We start from the raw sequence: 19,952 nt of genomic DNA on the forward strand, positions 1-19,952 counted from the left end.
ATGTGCTTCTTCATCTGCTTCCCATCATCAGTCTATATGTGTCATGTTTCCCTGTCCTTCATCTTCAGCCTCTCCATGCTTGATCTTCTCTTTCCTGTCCTCCATCCCTGACCTCTACACTGTCTTCAGTTTTCTTTTTCCTGTCTCCATCCTTGGCCTCTATACCCCCCCCCAACTTTTTCTTTCCGGTCTTCCATCCCTGACCTCTACCCCCGGTCTTCAGTTTTCCTTTTCCTGTCCTCCATCCCTGGCCTTTATACCGTGCCTTTTATTTTTATTTTTTTCTGTCCTCCATCCCCTTGCCTCTACCCTCTTTCGTCAATTGTCTCTTTCCTGTCCTCCATCCCTGACCTCAACCCCCTATCTTCCATTTTCTCTTTCCTGTCCTCCATCTCTGGTCTCTCTCTCCATCTTCATCCTCTTTCCTGTCCACCATAGCTGGCCTCCAAACTGAATTTTCCATCCTCCATACTTGGCCTCTACTCCCCATTTTCCTTCCTCTTTCCTGTCCTCATCCCTGTCCTCTTCCCCTGTCTTCAGTATTCTCTTTCCTGTCTTCTCTCACTGGCCTCCACTCATCGTCTCTTTCCTGTCCTCCATCCCTGGCCTCTGTTCCCCATTTTTCATCCTCTTTCCTGTCCTCCATCCCTGGCCTCTTCCCCCGTCTTCAGTATTCTCTTTCCTGTCTTCTCTCACTGGCCTCCACTCATTGCCTCTTTCCTGTCCTCTATCCCTGGCCTCTGTTCCCCATTTTTCATCTTCTTTCCTGTCCTCCATCCCTGGCCTCTTCCCCCATCTTCAGTATTCTCTTTCCTGTCTTATCTCACTGGCCTCCACTCATCGTCTCTTTCCTGTCCTCCATCCCTGGCCTCTTTCCTGTCTTATCTCACTGGCCTCCACTCATCGTCTCTTTCCTGTCCTCCATCCCTGGCCTCTGTTCCCCATTTTTCATCCTCTTTTCTGTCCTCCATTCCTGACCTCTACCCTTGTCTTCAGTATTCTCTTTCCTGTCTTCTCTCATTGGCCTCCACTCATCGTCTCTTTCCTGTCCTCCATCCCTGGCCTCTGTTCCCCATTTTTCATCCTCTTTCCTGTCCTCCATCCCTGGCCTCTTCCCCTGTCTTCAGTATTCTCTTTCCTGTCTTCTCTCACTGGCCTCCACTCATCGTCTCTTTCCTGTCCTCCATCCCTGGCCTCTGTTCCCCATTTTTCATCCTCTTTCCTGTCCTCCATCCCTGGCCTCTTCCCCCATCTTCAGTATTCTCTTTCCTGTCTTATCTCACTGGCCTCCACTCATCGTCTCTTTCCTGTCCTCCATCCCTGGCCTCTGTTCCCCATTTTTCATCCTCTTTCCTGTCCTCCATCCCTGGCCTCTGTTCCCCATTTTTCATCCTCTTTTCTGTCCTCCATTCCTGACCTCTACCCTTGTCTTCAGTATTCTCTTTCCTGTCTTCTCTCACTGGCCTCCACTCATCGTCTCTTTCCTGTCCTCCATCCCTGGCCTCTTTCCTGTCTTATCTCACTGGCCTCCACTCATCGTCTCTTTCCTGTCCTCCATCCCTGGCCTCTGTTCCCCATTTTTCATCCTCTTTCCTGTCCTCCATCCCTGGCCTCTTCCCCCGTCTTCAGTATTCTCTTTCCTGTCTTCTCTCACTGGCCTCCACTCATTGCCTCTTTCCTGTCCTCCATCCCTGGCTTCTGTTCCCCATTTTTCATCCTCTTTCCTGTCCTCCATCCCTGGCTTCTGTTCCCCATTTTTCATCCTCTTTCCTGTCCTCCATCCCTGGCCTCTTCCCCTGTCTTCAGTATTCTCTCTCCTGTCTTCTCTCACTGGCCTCCACTCATCGTCTCTTTCCTGTCCTCCATCCCTGGCCTCTGTTCCCCATTTTTCATCCTCTTTCCTGTCCTCCATCCCTGGCCTCTTCCCCCATCTTCAGTATTCTCTTTCCTGTCTTATCTCACTGGCCTCCACTCATCGTCTCTTTCCTGTCCTCCATCCCTGGCCTCTTTCCTGTCTTATCTCACTGGCCTCCACTCATCGTCTCTTTCCTGTCCTCCATCCCTGGCCTCTGTTCCCCATTTTTCATCCTCTTTCCTGTCCTCCATCCCTGGCCTCTGTTCCCCATTTTTCATCCTCTTTTCTGTCCTCCATTCCTGACCTCTACCCTTGTCTTCAGTATTCTCTTTCCTGTCTTCTCTCACTGGCCTCCACTCATCGTCTCTTTCCTGTCCTCCATCCCTGGCCTCTTTCCTGTCTTATCTCACTGGCCTCCACTCATCGTCTCTTTCCTGTCCTCCATCCCTGGCCTCTTTCCTGTCTTATCTCACTGGCCTCCACTCATCGTCTCTTTCCTGTCCTCCATCCCTGGCCTCTGTTCCCCATTTTTCATCCTCTTTCCTGTCCTCCATCCCTGGCCTCTGTTCCCCATTTTTCATCCTCTTTTCTGTCCTCCATTCCTGACCTCTACCCTTGTCTTCAGTATTCTCTTTCCTGTCTTCTCTCATTGGCCTCCACTCATCGTCTCTTTCCTGTCCTCCATCCCTGGCCTCTGTTCCCCATTTTTCATCCTCTTTCCTGTCCTCCATCCCTGGCCTCTTCCCCCGTCTTCAGTATTCTCTTTCCTGTCTTCTCTCATTGGCCTCCACTCATCGTCTCTTTCCTGTCCTCCATCCCTGGCCTCTGTTCCCCATTTTTCATCCTCTTTCCTGTCCTCCATCCCTGGCCTCTTCCCCCATCTTCAGTATTCTCTTTCCTGTCTTATCTCACTGGCCTCCACTCATTGTCTCTTTCCTGTCCTCCATCCCTGGCTTCTGTTCCCCATTTTTCATCCTCTTTTCTGTCCTCCATTCCTGACCTCTTCTCCCGTCTTCAGTATTCTCTTTCCTGTCTTCTCTCACTGGCCTCCACTCATCGTCTCTTTCCTGTCCTCCATCCCTGACCTCTACCCCTGTCTTCAGTATTCTCTTTTCTTCTGTCTTCTCTCCCTAGCTTCTAGTCCTTATCATAGTCTCTTTCCTGTCCTCCATCCTTGGACTCTACCCCCCATCTTCACCCTCTTTCCTGTCCACCATACTTGGCCCTTGCACCCTATCTTCCATTGTCCCTTCACTGTCACCCTGGCCTCTCTCCTCTGACCTCAATGTGAATGAATACTTTTCATCTTCGGTCCTCTCCTCTGTATCCTCTCTCCCATGTCCATTAACAGTCTGCCCCTCATTTTATGCTGTAACCTCCATCTTTGTTCTCTGCTCAGTTTGTCCATCTCGCTCCTCTGTGACTTCATATTACCATTTGTTTTCTGTGGTTACCTGACTCTTGAACCCTTGTCTTCCTTCCATGGAGCCCCTCAGATCCCTTAAGACACTGATGGAATCTCTCCCCCTTTCTTTTCTGCCTCTTTCCCATATCGGTGGTCCTGGCATCCATCCCTCCCCTATTTTATCAGTGACATCTGCCGAGTTTACCTTTCATCACCTATTGTTGGTGTGTTTAATGTTATCTGATAAAATTATTCTGATCATTCATAGCTTTATGGGAATACCCCTCTCCGTTTGTTTTTATTGGATTGGGTTTATTACTGGAACCGTTGTAATATGTACCAATTGCACCATTCTTAGTAGACACACTTGGCACAGCGGGCAGATTTTCCAGATATATTGGGACCAAAATCAGAGAAATGGGAGGGTGTTGGTGACCGCCAGTATCCTACTGTGCTTCTCATACAGCTTGGGGGGGGGGGGGGGGGTTCTTAAAATACATTTCATCCTTCTTTGAACTCCCCCCCCCCCCCCCCATCAGTTTGGAGTGACCGAGGTTTACCAAATTGTGCAGTAATTCTGTTAATTGCTCCGGTAATGGGATTATCCCCCCCTTGAACATAACTGATTGTAAACCCTTATACCTAGTGAAGTGACTGGCCTCAGGTTATACACAGATAAAACAAATCCTCCTACATAGGTTGTACCTGTTTATCAGCAGTCTTCTCTTCTCTACATTCCTTTAAAGTCCAGAATTTATAGAGCTTTTCTGAAAAGTCAGAAAAAAAGGGAGCGGAGAGCTGAAGTTAGAGCTCAGTGAGGAGAGCTCTGATAAGTGATTGGAGGAACGCGACACCCCCCCCCCCCCTTCACAACGGAACAGAGCTGAGGCTGTCAATCGCAGCCTGTGTGCTGGAGCTCCCTCCCCTGTCACCCTTTTTTGTCTTGGTGTCAGGAAAAATTGTCCGCAGCAATTTATGCTGATCGCAGAGGAAGGAGTCAGCAAACAGAAATAACACTTAGTACTGGATTAAGACAAGTACACGCTATAGAGGGATATGCTTTGTTTTATTCATGAGGTTTACAACCACTTTAAATTGCTTCATTTTGAATATTGCAGCAATCTGCATATGTTGAGATGAGTTTGGGGTGTGTTGCTTAGACTAGACTGGTTGACATTGTATTTTGTTGTGAAGAAAATCCACGTCCTATTATTGTGGGGATGCATTTCCCCAGCACATGGACAGCCGAGATGAGTGAAGATGCCAATGTCCACACAGCCGCAGTTACAGGTGGTAGATTGAGAGCGGGGGGGGGGGGGGGGTTTTGGGGTCACTCATAGCTACACTACAAATGTCAACCTAACATGGAAACACACACACACACACACACACACATATATATATATATATATATATATATATATATATATATATATATATAGCATTTAAACACGAAGAAAGTTTGCTTCTATAGTGAAGCTCAATATGTGAGAAGTGACCGAGTTATATAAACCTGTAATTGTATAATGTAGTGATTTGAGTATGGTAGTAAGGGGTACACGGTATGTGGGTAGAAAGGGGGCCATCTGTGGCACAGATGGGTACACTGGGGGGGGGGAGGAGGGCTGCAGTGATGGAAGTGTAGTGAGGAGGGGGTAAGCGGAGAGGCACATGAGGTGATGGAAGTTTGGAGGTGGGGAGGCGATGGTATGCAGGAAAGGGGTATGCAGTACAATGGGCTGGTAACTAAAGTAGTGCAGGATGGGGTACGGAAAAGCCAGTGACAGTAGTGGAGGGGGAGACACATAATATGCGGGGGCTGTGATATAGTGAGGGGGACATTTACAAGCTGTATTGGGGGGAAGGGGTACAAGTTATACAGGGGCGTTTGGGGGGATGTGGAAGGGAGATGTATAGACGGCCAGTGACTGGACTGGAAGTGTTGAAGGGTACACAGGGCTATTAATGAGGCTGTGTGGTGGGGGGGGGGGGGGTGGGAAATCACACAGGGCCATAGATGGGACTGGGGTGGGGAGGGCTATGTGTGTGGCCAGTGACAGGACAATGGCAGGAGGGGTTGGGACTGCTGTGGGGAGGAGAATGTAGGACCAGTGATGGGACTATTGAGAGGAGGGGTACACTGGGCCAGTGATGCGACTAATGTGGGGAGGGGTAAATTGGGCCAGTGATGGAACTATTGTGAGGAGGGGTACATTGGGCCAATGATGGGACTATTGCGAGGAGGGGTACACATTGGATCAGTGATGGGACTAATAAGCGGAGGGGTACATGGGCCAGTGATGGGACTAGGAAGAGGAGGGGTACATGGGCCAGTGATGGGACTAGGAAGAGGAGGGGTACATGGGCCAGTGATAGGACTAATAAGCGGAGGGGTACATGGGCCAGTGATGGGACTATTGTGGGGACGAGAATGTAGGGCCAGTGATGGGACTATTGAGCGGAGGGGTACACTGGGCCAGTGATGCGACTAATGTGGGGAGGGGTGCATTGGGCTAGTGATGGGACTATTGAGAGGAGTGGTACATTGGGCCATTGATGGGACTGTGGTGGGGAGGGGTACACTTGACCAGTGATAGGACTAATGTGGGGAGGGGGGCATTGGGCTAGTGATGGGACTGTGGTGGGGGGGGGGGGATACACAGTACCTAGAGATGATGAAGGGGTAAAATGTTAAAATGTTGGCAGTTACTGACTCTCTCTCATTCCTATTTCAGGAGCCATCAACAGAAGGAGACAGAATCAGGTAGGTTTTTATGCTCTCACCTGATTCTACATCATTCGAAACCTCATACAAAGTGACCTATTTATTATCAGGTCTTACCCACAGAAACCACCCAGATACATCTTGTCAGAGGATTGTAGGTTGCTTGCTGAGGGTTACTACCTTCTGTCTTGTTACACCATCCCAGCAGACTGGACATTCAAGTCCCTTCAGTAAGCAGGCAGGATCTGCATTAAACAAGCGCCAAAATAAAATCTGTAACAGGATAAACCACCTACAGATTATATGGTTTTCATTTAGTCTGACCGAAATGAGAGATTTTGATTGAGAGAGGAACAGTAAAGCACAACCGCAGGAGGAAGAAGCCTGCCTGTATTATAAGCAAATTTGACTGCCATACAGATATATTTCCAGTCTTTACAATTGTTGCAGCAGTGAAATGTTGCTTTTCCCCTTTTGTAAATGGCCCCTGTGGTGGGATCTGCTCCCATCAGGAGGAATCCCAGCGCTCTCACCCCCACCCAAAGCCATATTACGTCCTGCTATTCACAATGAAGTGTCGGCTCATCCCTCTTCTATTTTTTGAATGGAGGGGGGGGGGGGGGGGGGTCACATGATTCCCAATGCAATCTGCAGAGAATGAATCTAGGCCACGGGGGAGAGTCCATAGACGGAAACAAGAGGGGTTAACTGGTCTCCATAGTAAGGTGCTCCGGGGGGAAGAGCAATCAATGATGAAGCTGGTCAGCTCTGTTGGAGGGATTAGATGAGGCAGCATCCATCGCTGTGATAACCCCTGTCTGAAGAACTCACACTGTGACCTCATTCAGTCAAGCAAACTGCCATAACCCAGAGCAACCAATCCTCAGTCGAATATTCAGGTGACCCCATTGCCGGTTAAAATCCAGATTGAGGGAAGTATTCTTGGGGTGGCGTCATCCTGTGCTCTTGCCTGAAATTAAAAATTTTTACCATAAGATCTACATTGAACCAGTCATTAACATTTGTTGTGTTGTTCCCACTATGTCCATCCTTCCAGGTCGCTCTCACATGAATTTGCATTATTATTGCAGGTACTTGTATAGCGCCATAAATTAATGCAGCACTTTACATACAGTGAATCCAGAAAGTATTCACAGCGCTTCACTTTTTCCACATTTTGTTATGTTACAGCCTTATTCCAAATCCGATTACATTCATTATTTTTCTCAACATTCTACAAATAGGAAAGAAATGTATCGGTGCATGTTTGTATTCCCCTCTATAAATGAATAATGTTATCTATGCTTCTAAAGTGCTAATGCATCACAGTGCCTCATAAATCTTTCATAATACTCCATATCAAAAAATCTCAAACAATGACCATGTCAAAAAGTGCAAGTGCAACTAAATCTGTGCAGTGCATTTAAAAAATAAATATATTCATCATAATATAAATACCAAAAATATCTGTGCAATATGATCAAAACCAATGAAAAGTGTAAATGTATAAAAATATATCAAAAAAACAAAATTAAAGCGGAGTTCCGGGCTCAAAAACAAATTTGGCCCATCCGCTTGCTGTGAATGCCCTGCAAAACAAATGGATACTCCTGAATTTTTTTTTTCTCAAATCGCCTTTCAGGACAGCACCTGGAGGGAGCGCAGCAACGCCCACTTTACAGGAAACACTTCAAGATAAAAACTCCTCCCCTTCCACCATGCCTCAGTTGTTGTGTTTCCTCCGCCATGCATGGAAGCACTTTTAGGAGCTTGGTTGGGGCTGCGCTCTCTCCACAGGGAGAGGTGTAGTATTGCCCATGGTTGTATGTTAGGAAGACCATCTCAGCTCCCCTCCCTGAATCAGCAAAGGGGGTACGCTCTGGAGCCACTAACCTCGCTCGCTCGGGGAGAGCAGAGATCCGTCGGTGGGACAGCCTGGGTGTCAGGGGCCGCGGTTGGGCAGATCGAACAGTCGGCGGTGAAAGTCATTTGTTTTTTTTGTTTTAATTTCCCGCATTTCGGCCCTGATCCCGGAAGACGCAGCGGCGTCAGTTCCGGTAGGTGGACCGCCAATGGAGGCGTGACAGCGTTGAGCTCCGGCCGTCAGAACGCAGGGGTCAGTTGGCAGGTCAGAGGCCGGTGCCTTCCGCTTCCGGTCAACAGTGGGGGACGCAGAGAAGCGGTACTTGGATGCAAGGAGAGAATCTGTCAGCACGCTGCACCTGTTCAGTATGGAAGAAAGGACTGCAGTATCGGTGGAAGCAGGCACCGTAAACACCGGCCAGGCTCAGGTAGGAGAGGTACAGCGGTGCCTCTTATTTCCTTACTATTGAGCTTTTTTGTATTTGTTGTATCCTCCTTGGGAGTCCTGCCCTGCAGTGCTGAATATGTTTATCTCAGTCAAGCAGGATGTGCGTTTTTGGGAATCCTTTTTCTTTACTGTGGGTCTCTATTTTCCTTTATCAAATCACAGTGGTGGTCTTTTTGTTAAAGGTATTTTTTGTTGGGGATCCATGGTGGCTTCTCTCTTATAGGTTAAAGCCACAGTGAAGTACTGGAATCAGAGTGGAGTCTGAACCAGGAAGTATTTTTGGAGAATTAGTGAAATTCAGGCCCTCTCAGTGTCAGACCTCTTTCTGACTTTTTTTTCAGATCGAGTTGTGCTGCGTACAGACCCAGCTTTTCTTCCAAAGATTGCTTCATCTTTTCATAGGTCACAAAAAATTGTTACCAACCTTCTCAACTCCTAAAAATACTCGTGAGGAATCCTTTCACACATTGGATGTGAGGAGATGTTTTCTTCAGTTCCTCCTCATAACTAAAGAATTTAGAAAATCAAATGCATTATTTGCTGTCTTCTCGGGATCTCGCATATGAGAAAAAGCATCCAAGAGCACTCTAGGCAGATGGCTCAGATGGGCTATCGAACAAGCTTATGTAGCTCAAGGTGTAGAACTCCAGAAGGCATTCTAGCACATTCCAAAAGGTATGTGGCAACCTCATGGGCTGAAAGGGCCGGTGCTTCGCCTGAACAGATCTGCAAGGCAGCTACCTGGTCCAGTTTCTCAACCTTCCTAAGACACTACAGGTTGGACTTGTCAGCTCAGGATCAAGCCTTCGGCAGAAAGGTTCTGCAGGCAGTGGTCCCACCCTAAGTGTAAGTTACTCGCTTATCCTCTCCAGGTGCTGTCCTGAAAGGCGATTTGAGAAAACCGAAGTTACTTACTGGTGACGGTATTTCTAGGAGCCTTTCAGGACAGCAGCAGCTACCCTCCCTGGTTTGGTTTATAATCTATTGTAAATGTTTAACCTACGGTAGTTGTTGTTTATGTTCTATTTTCCAGCATGTTGGAGGTTACTCTAAACAACTGAGGCATGGTGGAAAGGAGGAGTTTTTATCTTGAAGTGTTTCCTGTAAAGTGGGCGGAGCTGCGCTCTCTCCAGGTGCTGTCCTGAAAGGCTCCTAGAAATACCGTCACCGGTAAGTAACTTAGGTTTTTCTTTACTTACCTTGTTTTTGAAGAAAGTATACTTGCCTTCCTTCTACTTCCTCCCTCTGCAGCCGTGGCCCGCGCTGTCTCTTCCGGTTTGCGATGACTCCTGGGAGCTGAACGTCATCGCTCCCAGTAGTCAATGCGCCTGCACCGGCCCCGCTCGTCAGTCCCGGTGGAGGCGTGTCATTCCCTGCTAAACAGCTTCTGGGCATGCTCAGAAGCTGTGCAGGGATGATGCACCTGCACCGGAAGTGACGAGCAGGGCATTCTGGGACGAAGAGGACACGGAAGAGGACACGCTGGCTTCAGCTACCCCCATCCGAGATGGCAGCGATGGAGAAGAAATTTTCAAGGTAAGTATTTCTTCTAAAAGGTAAGTGCGACCCGGGACAGTTCAGAGGCTATCCATTATGGAATGTACTAGCCCTGACTGTCCCGGGGGTATTTTTATCTAAATTTCACCCCTGAGGCCGAAACTCCGCTTTAATTCATCAATAAATTCATATAAAACAGGCAAAAATTAAAAAAATTATTAATAATAAAGAATATTCAATCTTCTTGTCCCAAAGTCCCAAATGAATAGAAAAGGTGCAAAAAAATTGTCCATCAAATGATACAATTTCTTCTGTGAAAAAATGTGCAAAACACCCAACATGCTTCTTCCACCATACCCCCCAAACTGACTCACCAGATGGGGTAGCTGGTCAGATTACAAACCAGCAAATGTTCCTTATTTGTATACAATTTCCAGCAGGTTGTTTCTAATTCCAAAGGATGGTTTTTCCCATCTTCCCATATAGGTGTTCTCACAGGTCCCGTAGCTACTCCTTTGTTATCTTGACTGTGTTCTTAGGGTCATTATCCTGTTAGAAGATGAACCTTCGCCCCAGTCTGAGGTCCAGAGCGCTCTGGAGCAGGTTTTTATCAAGGATGTCTCTGTACATTGCTGCATTCTTCTTTCCCTCAATCCTGACTAGTCTCCCAGTTCCTGCCACTGAAACACATCCCCACAGCATGATGCTGCTATCGCCATGCTTCCCTGTAGGGATGGTATTGGCCAGGTGATGAGTGGTGCCTGGTTTCCTCCAACCATGACCCTTGCCATTCAGGCCACAATGGTCAATCTCGGTTTCATCAGACCAGAGAATTTTGTTTCTCATGGTCTGGGAGTCCTTCAGGTCCCTTTTTGCAAACTCCACGTGGGCTGCCATGTGCCTTTTACTGGAGGAGTGGCTTCCGTCTGGCCACTCTACCATACAGGCCTGATTGGTGGAGTGCTGCAGAGATGGTTGTTCTTCTGGAAGGTTCTCCTCTCTTCACAGAGAAATGCTGGAACCCTGTCAGAGTGACCTTTTTTTTTCTGGGAAAAAACGTGCCAAACACCCAACGTGGTCCTTCCACCGTATCCCCCAAACTGACCCAATAGATGGGGTAGCTGGTCAGATTACAAACCAGCAAATGTTCCTTATTTGTATACAATTTCCAGCAGGTTGTTTCTAATTCCAAAGGATGGTTTTTCCCATCTTCCTATATAGGTGTTCTCGCAGGGATAGGTGAGGGTAAGATTTGAAAGAAAGGAAGAATACAAATAGCGTAATTCCGTAAAAAAAATCTTCACCTGATGGAGCTTGAGAGGTCCTGCAAAGAAGAATGGGAGAAACTGCCCAAAAATAGCTGTGCTAAGCTTGTAGCATCATACTCAAAAAGACTTGAGGCTGTAATTGGTGCTAAAGGTGATTCCACAAAGTATTGAGCAAACGCTGTGAATACTTATGTACATGGGATTTTTTCGGTTTTTTTATTTTTAATAAATTTGCAAAGCTTTCAAACAAGCTTCTTTCAGGTTGTCATTATGGGGGATTGTTTGTAGAATGTTGAGAACAATAATGAATGTAATCTGCTTTGGAATAAGGCTGTAACATAACAAAATGTGGAAACAGTGAAGCGCTGTGAATACTTTCCGGATTGACAGTATACAGTACATACAGTGTTCAGCATAAAATGAGTACATCCCAACAGATTTGCCAGAAAACCTTTACTTTCCTTTCAGAATCAACATTTTCTATGGGGCTCTATACTACAAAATCCTCCCACAAATGCGAGCCATCGATTGCAACCAAGATTTGTTAATTTGCACACACAAAAAAGTATTTCTCTAAAGCTGGATACACACTATACAACTTTTGTTGTTAGATTTCTTTTAGATTTACCTCCAACTATGTAGTGCAAGGGGGCCGGCCTGATTGCATACAAATGGAAAATGTTTCGATTTGACCTCATATTATATGGTTTTGATAAATCTAAAGGAAAAAAAATCTAAAGACAATCGTATAGCGCAGTGGTCCTCAACCCTGGCCTACAGGGCCCACTAACAGGCCAGATTTTCAAGATAACTGAAATACATCCCAGGTGAAATCATTTGCTGCTCAGTGATTGCAGTATTCTAGTCTGCATCTCCCCAAGGTAATACCTAAAGTCTGGCCTGTTAGTGGGCTCTGTAGGCCAGGGTTGAGGACCACTGGTATAGCGTGTATGGCCCATAACAGATTCATTCAAGACCATGTTGCAAAACTAATTTCCCCCCCAAATGAAAGCCTTAGGGCCCCTTTCACACATGGAGTCCGTTCAGATCCGCTTGTCAGTTTTTGTGGCGGATCTAAACGGACGCCCCATGCATCCGTAAGGGGCATCGGATGTCAGCGGAGACATGTCCGCTGACATCCGATCCATCAAAATCGGACGGATGGAAACCCACCCTATTTTCCATCCGTCTGGCGGATTGGATGAGAACGGACAGGAGGTCTATTCCCATCTGATTCCCCCATAGAGATGAATGGGGACCTGACAGCTGTGTCTCCGCACACAGCGCAGAGACACAGCTGTCATCCGCCTGCTCCCCCCGCTGAGAAAAACAGAGTCCGCCTGTGGATTCCATGTGTGAAAGAGCCCTTAGGAGTAAAGCTATATTTTAGACGAAAAAATCCTAATTAACAAGAATTCAACTAGATGTGAGTCTAATTATTCATTTATCAGGCGTCCATCAGACAATTGAATATAAAAGGGCGTTACTTGACAAAGAAAACACTTCACATTTCATGCTGTCAGCAATGGCACCAGATGGAAGGGAAATGCCACAAGGCCCTGAGAAAGAAAATTATTTATTTAGATAAGAAAGGTGAAGGCTACAAGAAGATCAACAAAGCTTTACTTACCAGTCAGAATACTGGAGCAAAAGTGATACAAAAATTTTACAAAGATGGAACTGCAATCATCTCACAGAGACGTCTGGGCCGTCCGTGGAAGTTAACACCTCAACAGAAGCGTCTTCTGATGAAAAGGGTTGAAGAAAATCGCCATGCAAGTTCACTGCAGTTAGCTAAAGAAGTAGAAAGTTAAACTGGGGTGGTTGTTTCCCGTGACACAATACGGTGTACACTGCAGAGGGATGGCATGCATGGATGTCGTCCACGAAGAAAGTCTCTCCTAAAGCCGATGCACAAAAAAAAGCCTGCATAGAATTTGCCAGGGCCCATGCTAAAAGACGACGACTACTTGGACTCTGTGCTCTTGAGTGATGGGACCAAGATAAATGTTTTTGGAACTGATGGCTTAAAAAGGTGAGGAGTACAAAGAAAATTGCATGGTGCCTACAGTGAAACATGGTGGTGGCAACATCCTTCTGTGGGGCTGCTTGAGTGCTGCTGTGGTGTCGGGTAGCTGCATTTCATTGATGGTACCATGAATTCACAGATGTACTGCTCTATATTGAAAGAGAAGATGCTACCATCACTCCGTGCCCTTGGTCGTCGTGCACTTTTCCAACATGACAATGATCCAAAACACACATCTAAGGCCACTGTTGCATTTCTGAAGAACCGGGTGAAAGTGATTCATTGGTCGAGTATATCTCCTGATCTGAACCCAATCGAACACCTATGGGGAATTGTGAAGAGACAAGCATCCCTCTCCATCCAGCATCCAGGCTCTAAAAGAGGTCGTTCTTGAAGAATGGGAAAAGATAGATGTTGCAAAATGTCGCTAACCTGTTCATTCCATGCCTAGAAGACTTGGCGCTGTCCTTACAAATCCTAGTGGTCAAACAGAATACTAGATGGAGTCGTTTTTGTTGTGGGGTGTATTCATTTTTGCATCAACTAATTTGAGTATAACTGAAGATTTTGTAATCTTAGTTATATTATTAAAGCGGAGTTCCGGGCACAAAAACAAACTTTTTTTTTTTTGTGCCCATCCGCTTGGTCTCCCTCACCTGAAAAGGAATTGGATAGCTAGGCATTTTTTTTTTTCACTTACCTTGTAATTGGAGATTGAATATACTCGCCTATTCTCTACTTCCTCCCTCTGTGCCGCGGCTCCGATGTCACTTCCTGTCTTGCGATGATTCCTGGGAGCTGAACGTCATCGCTCCCAGGAATCAATGCGACGGCGCCGGCCCCGCTCGTCACTTCCGAATTCCCCGCTAAACAGCTTCTGGGCATGCCCAGAAGCTGTGGAGGAATGCGGCGCCGCACCGGAAGTGACGAGCGGGGCCGGTGCAGGCGCATTCTGGGAGAAGAAGACGTGGAAGAGGACGCCGAAGAGGATCGCGCTGGCTTCAGCTGCCCACAACAGAGATGGCAACGCTGTGAAAGAAATTTTATAAGTGAGTATTTCTTCTAAAAGGTAAGTGCGAACCGGGACAGATCAGAGGCTAGCCATTGTGGAATGCACTAGCCCTGACTGTCCCGGGGGTATGTTTAACCACTTTACAACCGGAGGATTTTGCTGTCTTCCGTCCAGGCCACTTTTTGCGATTCGGCGCTGTGCGACTTCAACTGACAATTGCGCGGTCGTGCGACGCCGTACCCAAACGAAATTTACGTCCTTTTTCTCCCACAAACAGAGCTTTCTTTTGGTGGTATTTGATCACCTGTGCGATTTTTACTTTTTGCGCTATAAACAAAAAAAGAGCGTTTATTTTGAAAAAATAACAATATTTTTCACATTTTTTTTATATGAAATTCCCCCCAAAAAAGATGTAAAAACCAATTTTTTTAAAAGTTTTTTGCCAATTTGTTTTATGCTACATATGTTTGGTAAAAAAAATCGCAATAAGCGTATTTTGATTGGTTTGCGCAAAAGTTATTGCGTTTACTAACAAAGGGAAAGATTTCTGTCATTTTTGGTGTTTTTTTTTTAACGCGTAATGGCGGCGATCTGCGATTTTTTTTTTGCGGGACTGCGACATTGCGGCGGACAGACCGGACCCCTGACTGACATTTTTGACACTTTTGGGGGTACCAGTGACATTACTGCAGTAATCAGTGCTATATATATATGCACTGTTACTGTAAAAATGACACTGGCAGGGAAGGGGTTAATTTTATTGGAGAGGGAGGGGTTAATGTATGCCTGGTGCTTACTGACGTGTAGGGGGGGAGGTGACTATGTGATTCATGGACAGATCGGATGTCCAGCTATGCTGAACAGTCCGATCTGTCACTCCCTGTCACTATGGAGATCCGCCCGCTGTGTTTACACACAGCGGGCGGATCTCCAGACTCGATCCCCGACGATCGGGTAAGAGCAGCGGCGATCGCCGCTGCTCCTCCCCTGGCCCGACTCCCGCTGTGAATGAAAACAGCGGGAGCGAGCCTCCGGCGGCGCGCAAGCGCCGCCCAGAAGGGGAGGAGTCCAGTCACGTTAATACTACGTGACTGGACGGGAACGAGCCACTCTGCCGCAGTAGTATTCCCGTAAGCGGTAGTAAAGTGGTTAATGAAAAAACATTTTCGTGCCCGGAACTCTGCTTTAACAAAGAAACTCCCTCCCATTTCATGCTGTCAGCAATAGCACCACATGGAAGAGAAATGTCACAAGACCTGAGAAAGAAAATTATTTATTTAGACAAAGGTGAAGTCTACAAGAAGATCAGCAAAGCTTTATTTACCAGAATACTGGAGCAAAAGTGATACAAAAATTTAACAAAGATGGAACTGCAGCCATCTCACAGAGATCACACACACACACACGTGTGTGTGTGTGTGTGTGTGTGTGTGTGTGTGTGTGTGTGTGTGTGTGTGTATATATATATATATATATATATATATATATATATATATATATATACACTGTCTATTGTACATTCACATCAGTCCCTACCTTCAAGGAGCTTACAATCTAAGGTCTTTGATTGGTTGAAATAGATGGGCTTGGGTCTTTTTTAAAACCAGACTAAGTTTGCAACTAAGGTCCTTAACTCCTAATCATACATAATATACTAGGGCTAGTTCGGACAGGAGCCAGTTAACCTACCAGCATGTCTTTAGAATGTGGGAGGAAACCGGATTTACCTGGAGGAAACCCGCCCAGGCACAGGGAGAACATGCAGACTCCAGTGGTTGTGATTTGCATTTGGGTTTACAAAATCTGACAATGCCGACTGCTGCTTTTGGAAAAATGCTAGATTGATGTTATTCTGTCCCTCTGGCTTCAATACCTTGAGTCGCTGTCCTTTTACAAGTATACAACTAGAGAAGCCATAACTCCTGATCTGTGTACCCAGCAAAGCGTGTCGTGGACAGCCGCACATGAATGATTTAGTGTGGAACACAAACACTGTGTCTTGGTGTAAAGTTTCACTCGCTCTCCAGTTACCGCCAGTTGAGACTCTGTCATTGTTCCTCGCACATTCTGCAGTATAGACTGCATTCATCATCATCCTCTAAGACTTAACATGGAGCCCCATGAAAGGTAATTGGGTTGATTTACTAAAGCTAAAATTACTGTGCACTCTGTCTTTGCAGAGTACAACTGCACTTGTATTTGCTCCAGAGCTTAGTAAATGAGGTGATGCTTCACTTTATTACAAGTACTTGTATAGCGATGTCAATGTACGCAGCGCTTTACATATATACAGTATATTGTACATTCATATCGGCCCCTAACTCGCATTCATACGCACATTTTGCAAAGAACACCCAATAGCATGCAGGGAAAATAAAAAAAACAGCATTTTTGCTTGCACAATTGGATGATGGAAGTTGGTAGGTCTTCCATTTACTAAGCTCTGGGGCAAATACCTTTGCAGAGTGCAACTGCACTTGTAAAGTGCACATTCTATTTGGCTTTAGTGAATCAACCTCTTTATCTGTAAGCCAGCACTGCTCAGCCGCCTGCAGTTGGTACTAGCCCCAACAGGCGGGTTATTTGGTGACCACAGAGAAACATACATAAATGCTGTTTGATTTTGTACTGATTCAATGCAGATGTTCCTCTGAGGCAGTATGCTGGGCCCAGTGTCTCCCAATCACTATCCGCCATCCTCTGAGTTTATTTAGAGTCCTGAGATGTAATGATTCTGCTGTATTTAGGGCAGGGCAGTATGGGGTCTCTATAGAGAACGATGGACAGAAATCATCCAGGAGGTCTGATCAGTGTGTCTGCATTGATAGCACATGGCAGTGTGTCTCTGGTTTTCCCTATTGGTTGTTTGCGATTGGGGTATCTGTGGTAATATCACATGTCAGTGCCTGATTGGTGTATCTGCGGTGATATTACATGGTGGTGTCTGATCTGTGTTTCTGCTCTAATATAACATTGCTATTTGATATGACTGATCAGACATGGCCATGTGTGATCGGTGTGTCTGCAGTAGTATCACATGGTGGTGTGTGATTGATATGTGTGCGGTGGTGCCACATGGCGGTGTCTAAACCTTGTTGCTGCAGTGATTGCACATGGTAGTGTTTGGTGTGTCTACAGTGGTGCCACATGGGGGGTGTGTGATCCATGTTGCAATGATTGCATATGGCAGTGTCTGATCCATGTTGCTGTAGTGATTGCACGGGGCAGTGTCTGATCCGTGTTGCTGCAGTGATTGCACATGCTAGTGTGTGATTAGTGTGTCTACGGTGGTGCCACATAGCGGTGTCTGATCCGTGTTGCTGCAGTGATTGCACATGGCGGTGTTTGATCCATGTTGCTGCAATGATTGCACATGGCGGTGTCTGACCTGTGTTGCTGCAGTGATCGCACATGGTGGTGTCTGACCTGTGTTGCTGCAGTGATCGCACATGGTGTTGTCTATCCCGTGTTGCTGCAGTGATTGCACATGGTGGTGACTGATCCGTGTTGCTGCAGTGATTGCACATGGCGGTATCTGATCCGTGTTGCTGCAGTGTTTGCACATGGCAGTGTCTGATCTGTGTTGCTGCAGTGATTGCACATGGCGGTGTCTGATCAGTGTTGCTGCAGTGATTGCACATGGCAGTGTCTGACCTGTGTTGCTGCAGTGATTGCACATGGCGGTGTCTGATTCGTGTTGCTGCAGTGAATTCTTGACAGTGTTCCCTAGGGTGCCTGCAGTAATATCACATGGTGTGTAATAAATGATGTACAAAAGAATGGAGCAGCTGTGCATGGCAACCAATCAGCTTCTGACTTTAATTTTTTTTTTTAACTGCGTTTTACTTAAAAATTCAGACATAGACCAATGCAATTACAGCATCATATTACTATTACATAAAATAACAGGATAATCATTGTGGGGGTGAATAAAATCCCCTACATTAAACATAAGATTCAAGATAGTTCAAGAAATAAACTGACATTTTAGCAATATAATGTCTGTAAAACCTTATTAACCAGTTCGAATAGGTAGGTAAAAAAGAAAAATCTAAAACCTGACTTTCATTTTAAAGCTTAAAGTGGTTCTAAAGGATGGGTGTTTTATTTTACCTTTAAGCGGAGTTCCCCCTTCCCCCCATACTGTAGCTACTGACTTTTAATATTAGGACACTTCCCTCTCCTGGAGTTCAGTGATGTTGGCACCGCAGTCATTGGCTGTCGGGTGCTGCCGCCGCCATTGCCGGTCAGGGAACCCAGCAGTGAAGCCTTGCGGCTTCACGGGCGGGTCCCTTCTGCACATGCAGATTGGCTTGGCGGCAGGGGAAGGAGAAGGGGGCCAAACTTCCGAGGGACGGCGGCGTGGCGCCGTCTCCCGGAAGTGGGGAAGGGTATCTGTCAAAAACAGGTACCGGTTCCCCCCTGAAAGGTGCCAAATGTGGCACCGGAGAGGGGGGGAAGCAAATGAGCGGAAGTTCCACTTTTGGGTGGAACTCCGCTTTAATGTATTCTCTGCATTAGCGTAAAAAACAACCCACTATTTCTCTCCCCAATCTCAAAACACTTACCTGGACCCGTAATGGGATCCAGCATTGTGCCCAGCTGCAGTCTTCTTTCCCCTCTCTGCCTCTTCTCACTGGAACTCAGGCCATTGGCTCCTGCTGTTGTCAATTGAATGCCGCAAAGAGAAACCGGGGGGGTGGGATGGGGGTAGCATATGAACGGAAGTTCCACTTTTGGGTGGAACTCCGCTTTAATATATTCTCTGCATTAGGGTAAAAAAAAAAACAACCCACTATTTCTTTCCCCAATCTCAAAACACTTACCTGGACCCGTAATGGGATCCAGCACTGTGCCCAGCTGCAGTCTTCTCTCCCCTCTCTTCCTCTCTTTTCCCTGGAACTCAGGCCGTTGGCTCCTGCTGCTGTCAATTGAATGCTGCAAAGAGGGACCGGGGGGGGGGGTTAGCCCTGCTGTGTGTGTGTCTATCTAGCACGTCTCAATAGAGACTCACACAGTTTGGGAGAAAGCACGCACGTGTGCCTCCATAGCAAACTGCTTGTTATGGTGTCACACAGAGAAGAGAAGCCAGGAGTGCCACTGGGAGACCCCAGAAGTGGAGATTCTGGGCTGCCCTGTGCAAAATGATGGCACAGAGCAGGTAAGTATAACATGTTTGTTATTTTATTAAAAAAAAAAAAAGAGACTTTACAGTAATTTTAACTAAGCAAGCTGAGGTTGGAAATGATTGGTTACAATGCACAACTTTAGTAAATTCCCCCTATTGTGCCTGCGGTAATATCACATGACTATATTGATTGAGGTGTATGCAGTAATATCACATGACTATATTGATTGAGGTGTATGCAGTAATATCACATGATGTTGTCTATGAATATTGGTGATTTTGCTTGTGCTGCAGTGTTGTCACTTACATCTATTTATTTCCACCATTTCCTCACAGCTTCCTGCAGCTCCAGAATGATGAACTCCGCCGACGCTTGGCGTATGCTACAACAAAGATGGAGGCCATGGAACATGAACTGGATGCTGGCCGCCATTACTTGGAGGTGGAGTTAAGCCGTAACAGGGAGGAACTGGAGAAACTTAAGGACAAGTTTCGGCGGTAAGTACAGAGGGGGTCCTTTTTAATGTCTTTGCACAGCAGAGTCCAAATTGTTTGCCTGTTAAGGGAAAATACTCTCTATAGGCATAGTATAATGTACAGCTATAATAGTTTCCCTTGTCTCTCCTCCCCATCCCCCATCACTGGGCCTTTCTGTTGGTCTTTTCTCCACCAGTAAGATCTAGTTTGCCATTTTTATTTTTTTTACTATTAATGGCGGCGAT

General features: G+C 46.4%; 1 protein-coding gene across 2 annotated transcripts in view; it reads left to right on the forward strand.

Annotated features, from left to right (window-relative positions):
* TJAP1 (tight junction associated protein 1) overlaps positions 1 to 19,952 on the forward strand; it is a 55,002-nt gene that overhangs the window by 21,519 nt on the left and 13,531 nt on the right. For both annotated transcript variants that reach the window (XM_082252152.1, XM_082252153.1), the window contains exons 5-6: positions 5,996 to 6,024; positions 19,567 to 19,728. In XM_082252152.1, the coding sequence (XP_082108278.1) occupies positions 5,996 to 6,024; positions 19,567 to 19,728 (191 nt within the window). The remainder of the gene's footprint in view (positions 1 to 5,995; positions 6,025 to 19,566; positions 19,729 to 19,952) is intronic.

The sequence above is a fragment of the Pelophylax lessonae genome (assembly GCF_965119305.1).
Source record: "Pelophylax lessonae genome assembly, chromosome: 3".
In the NCBI taxonomy this organism is placed as follows: Eukaryota; Metazoa; Chordata; class Amphibia; order Anura; family Ranidae; genus Pelophylax; species Pelophylax lessonae.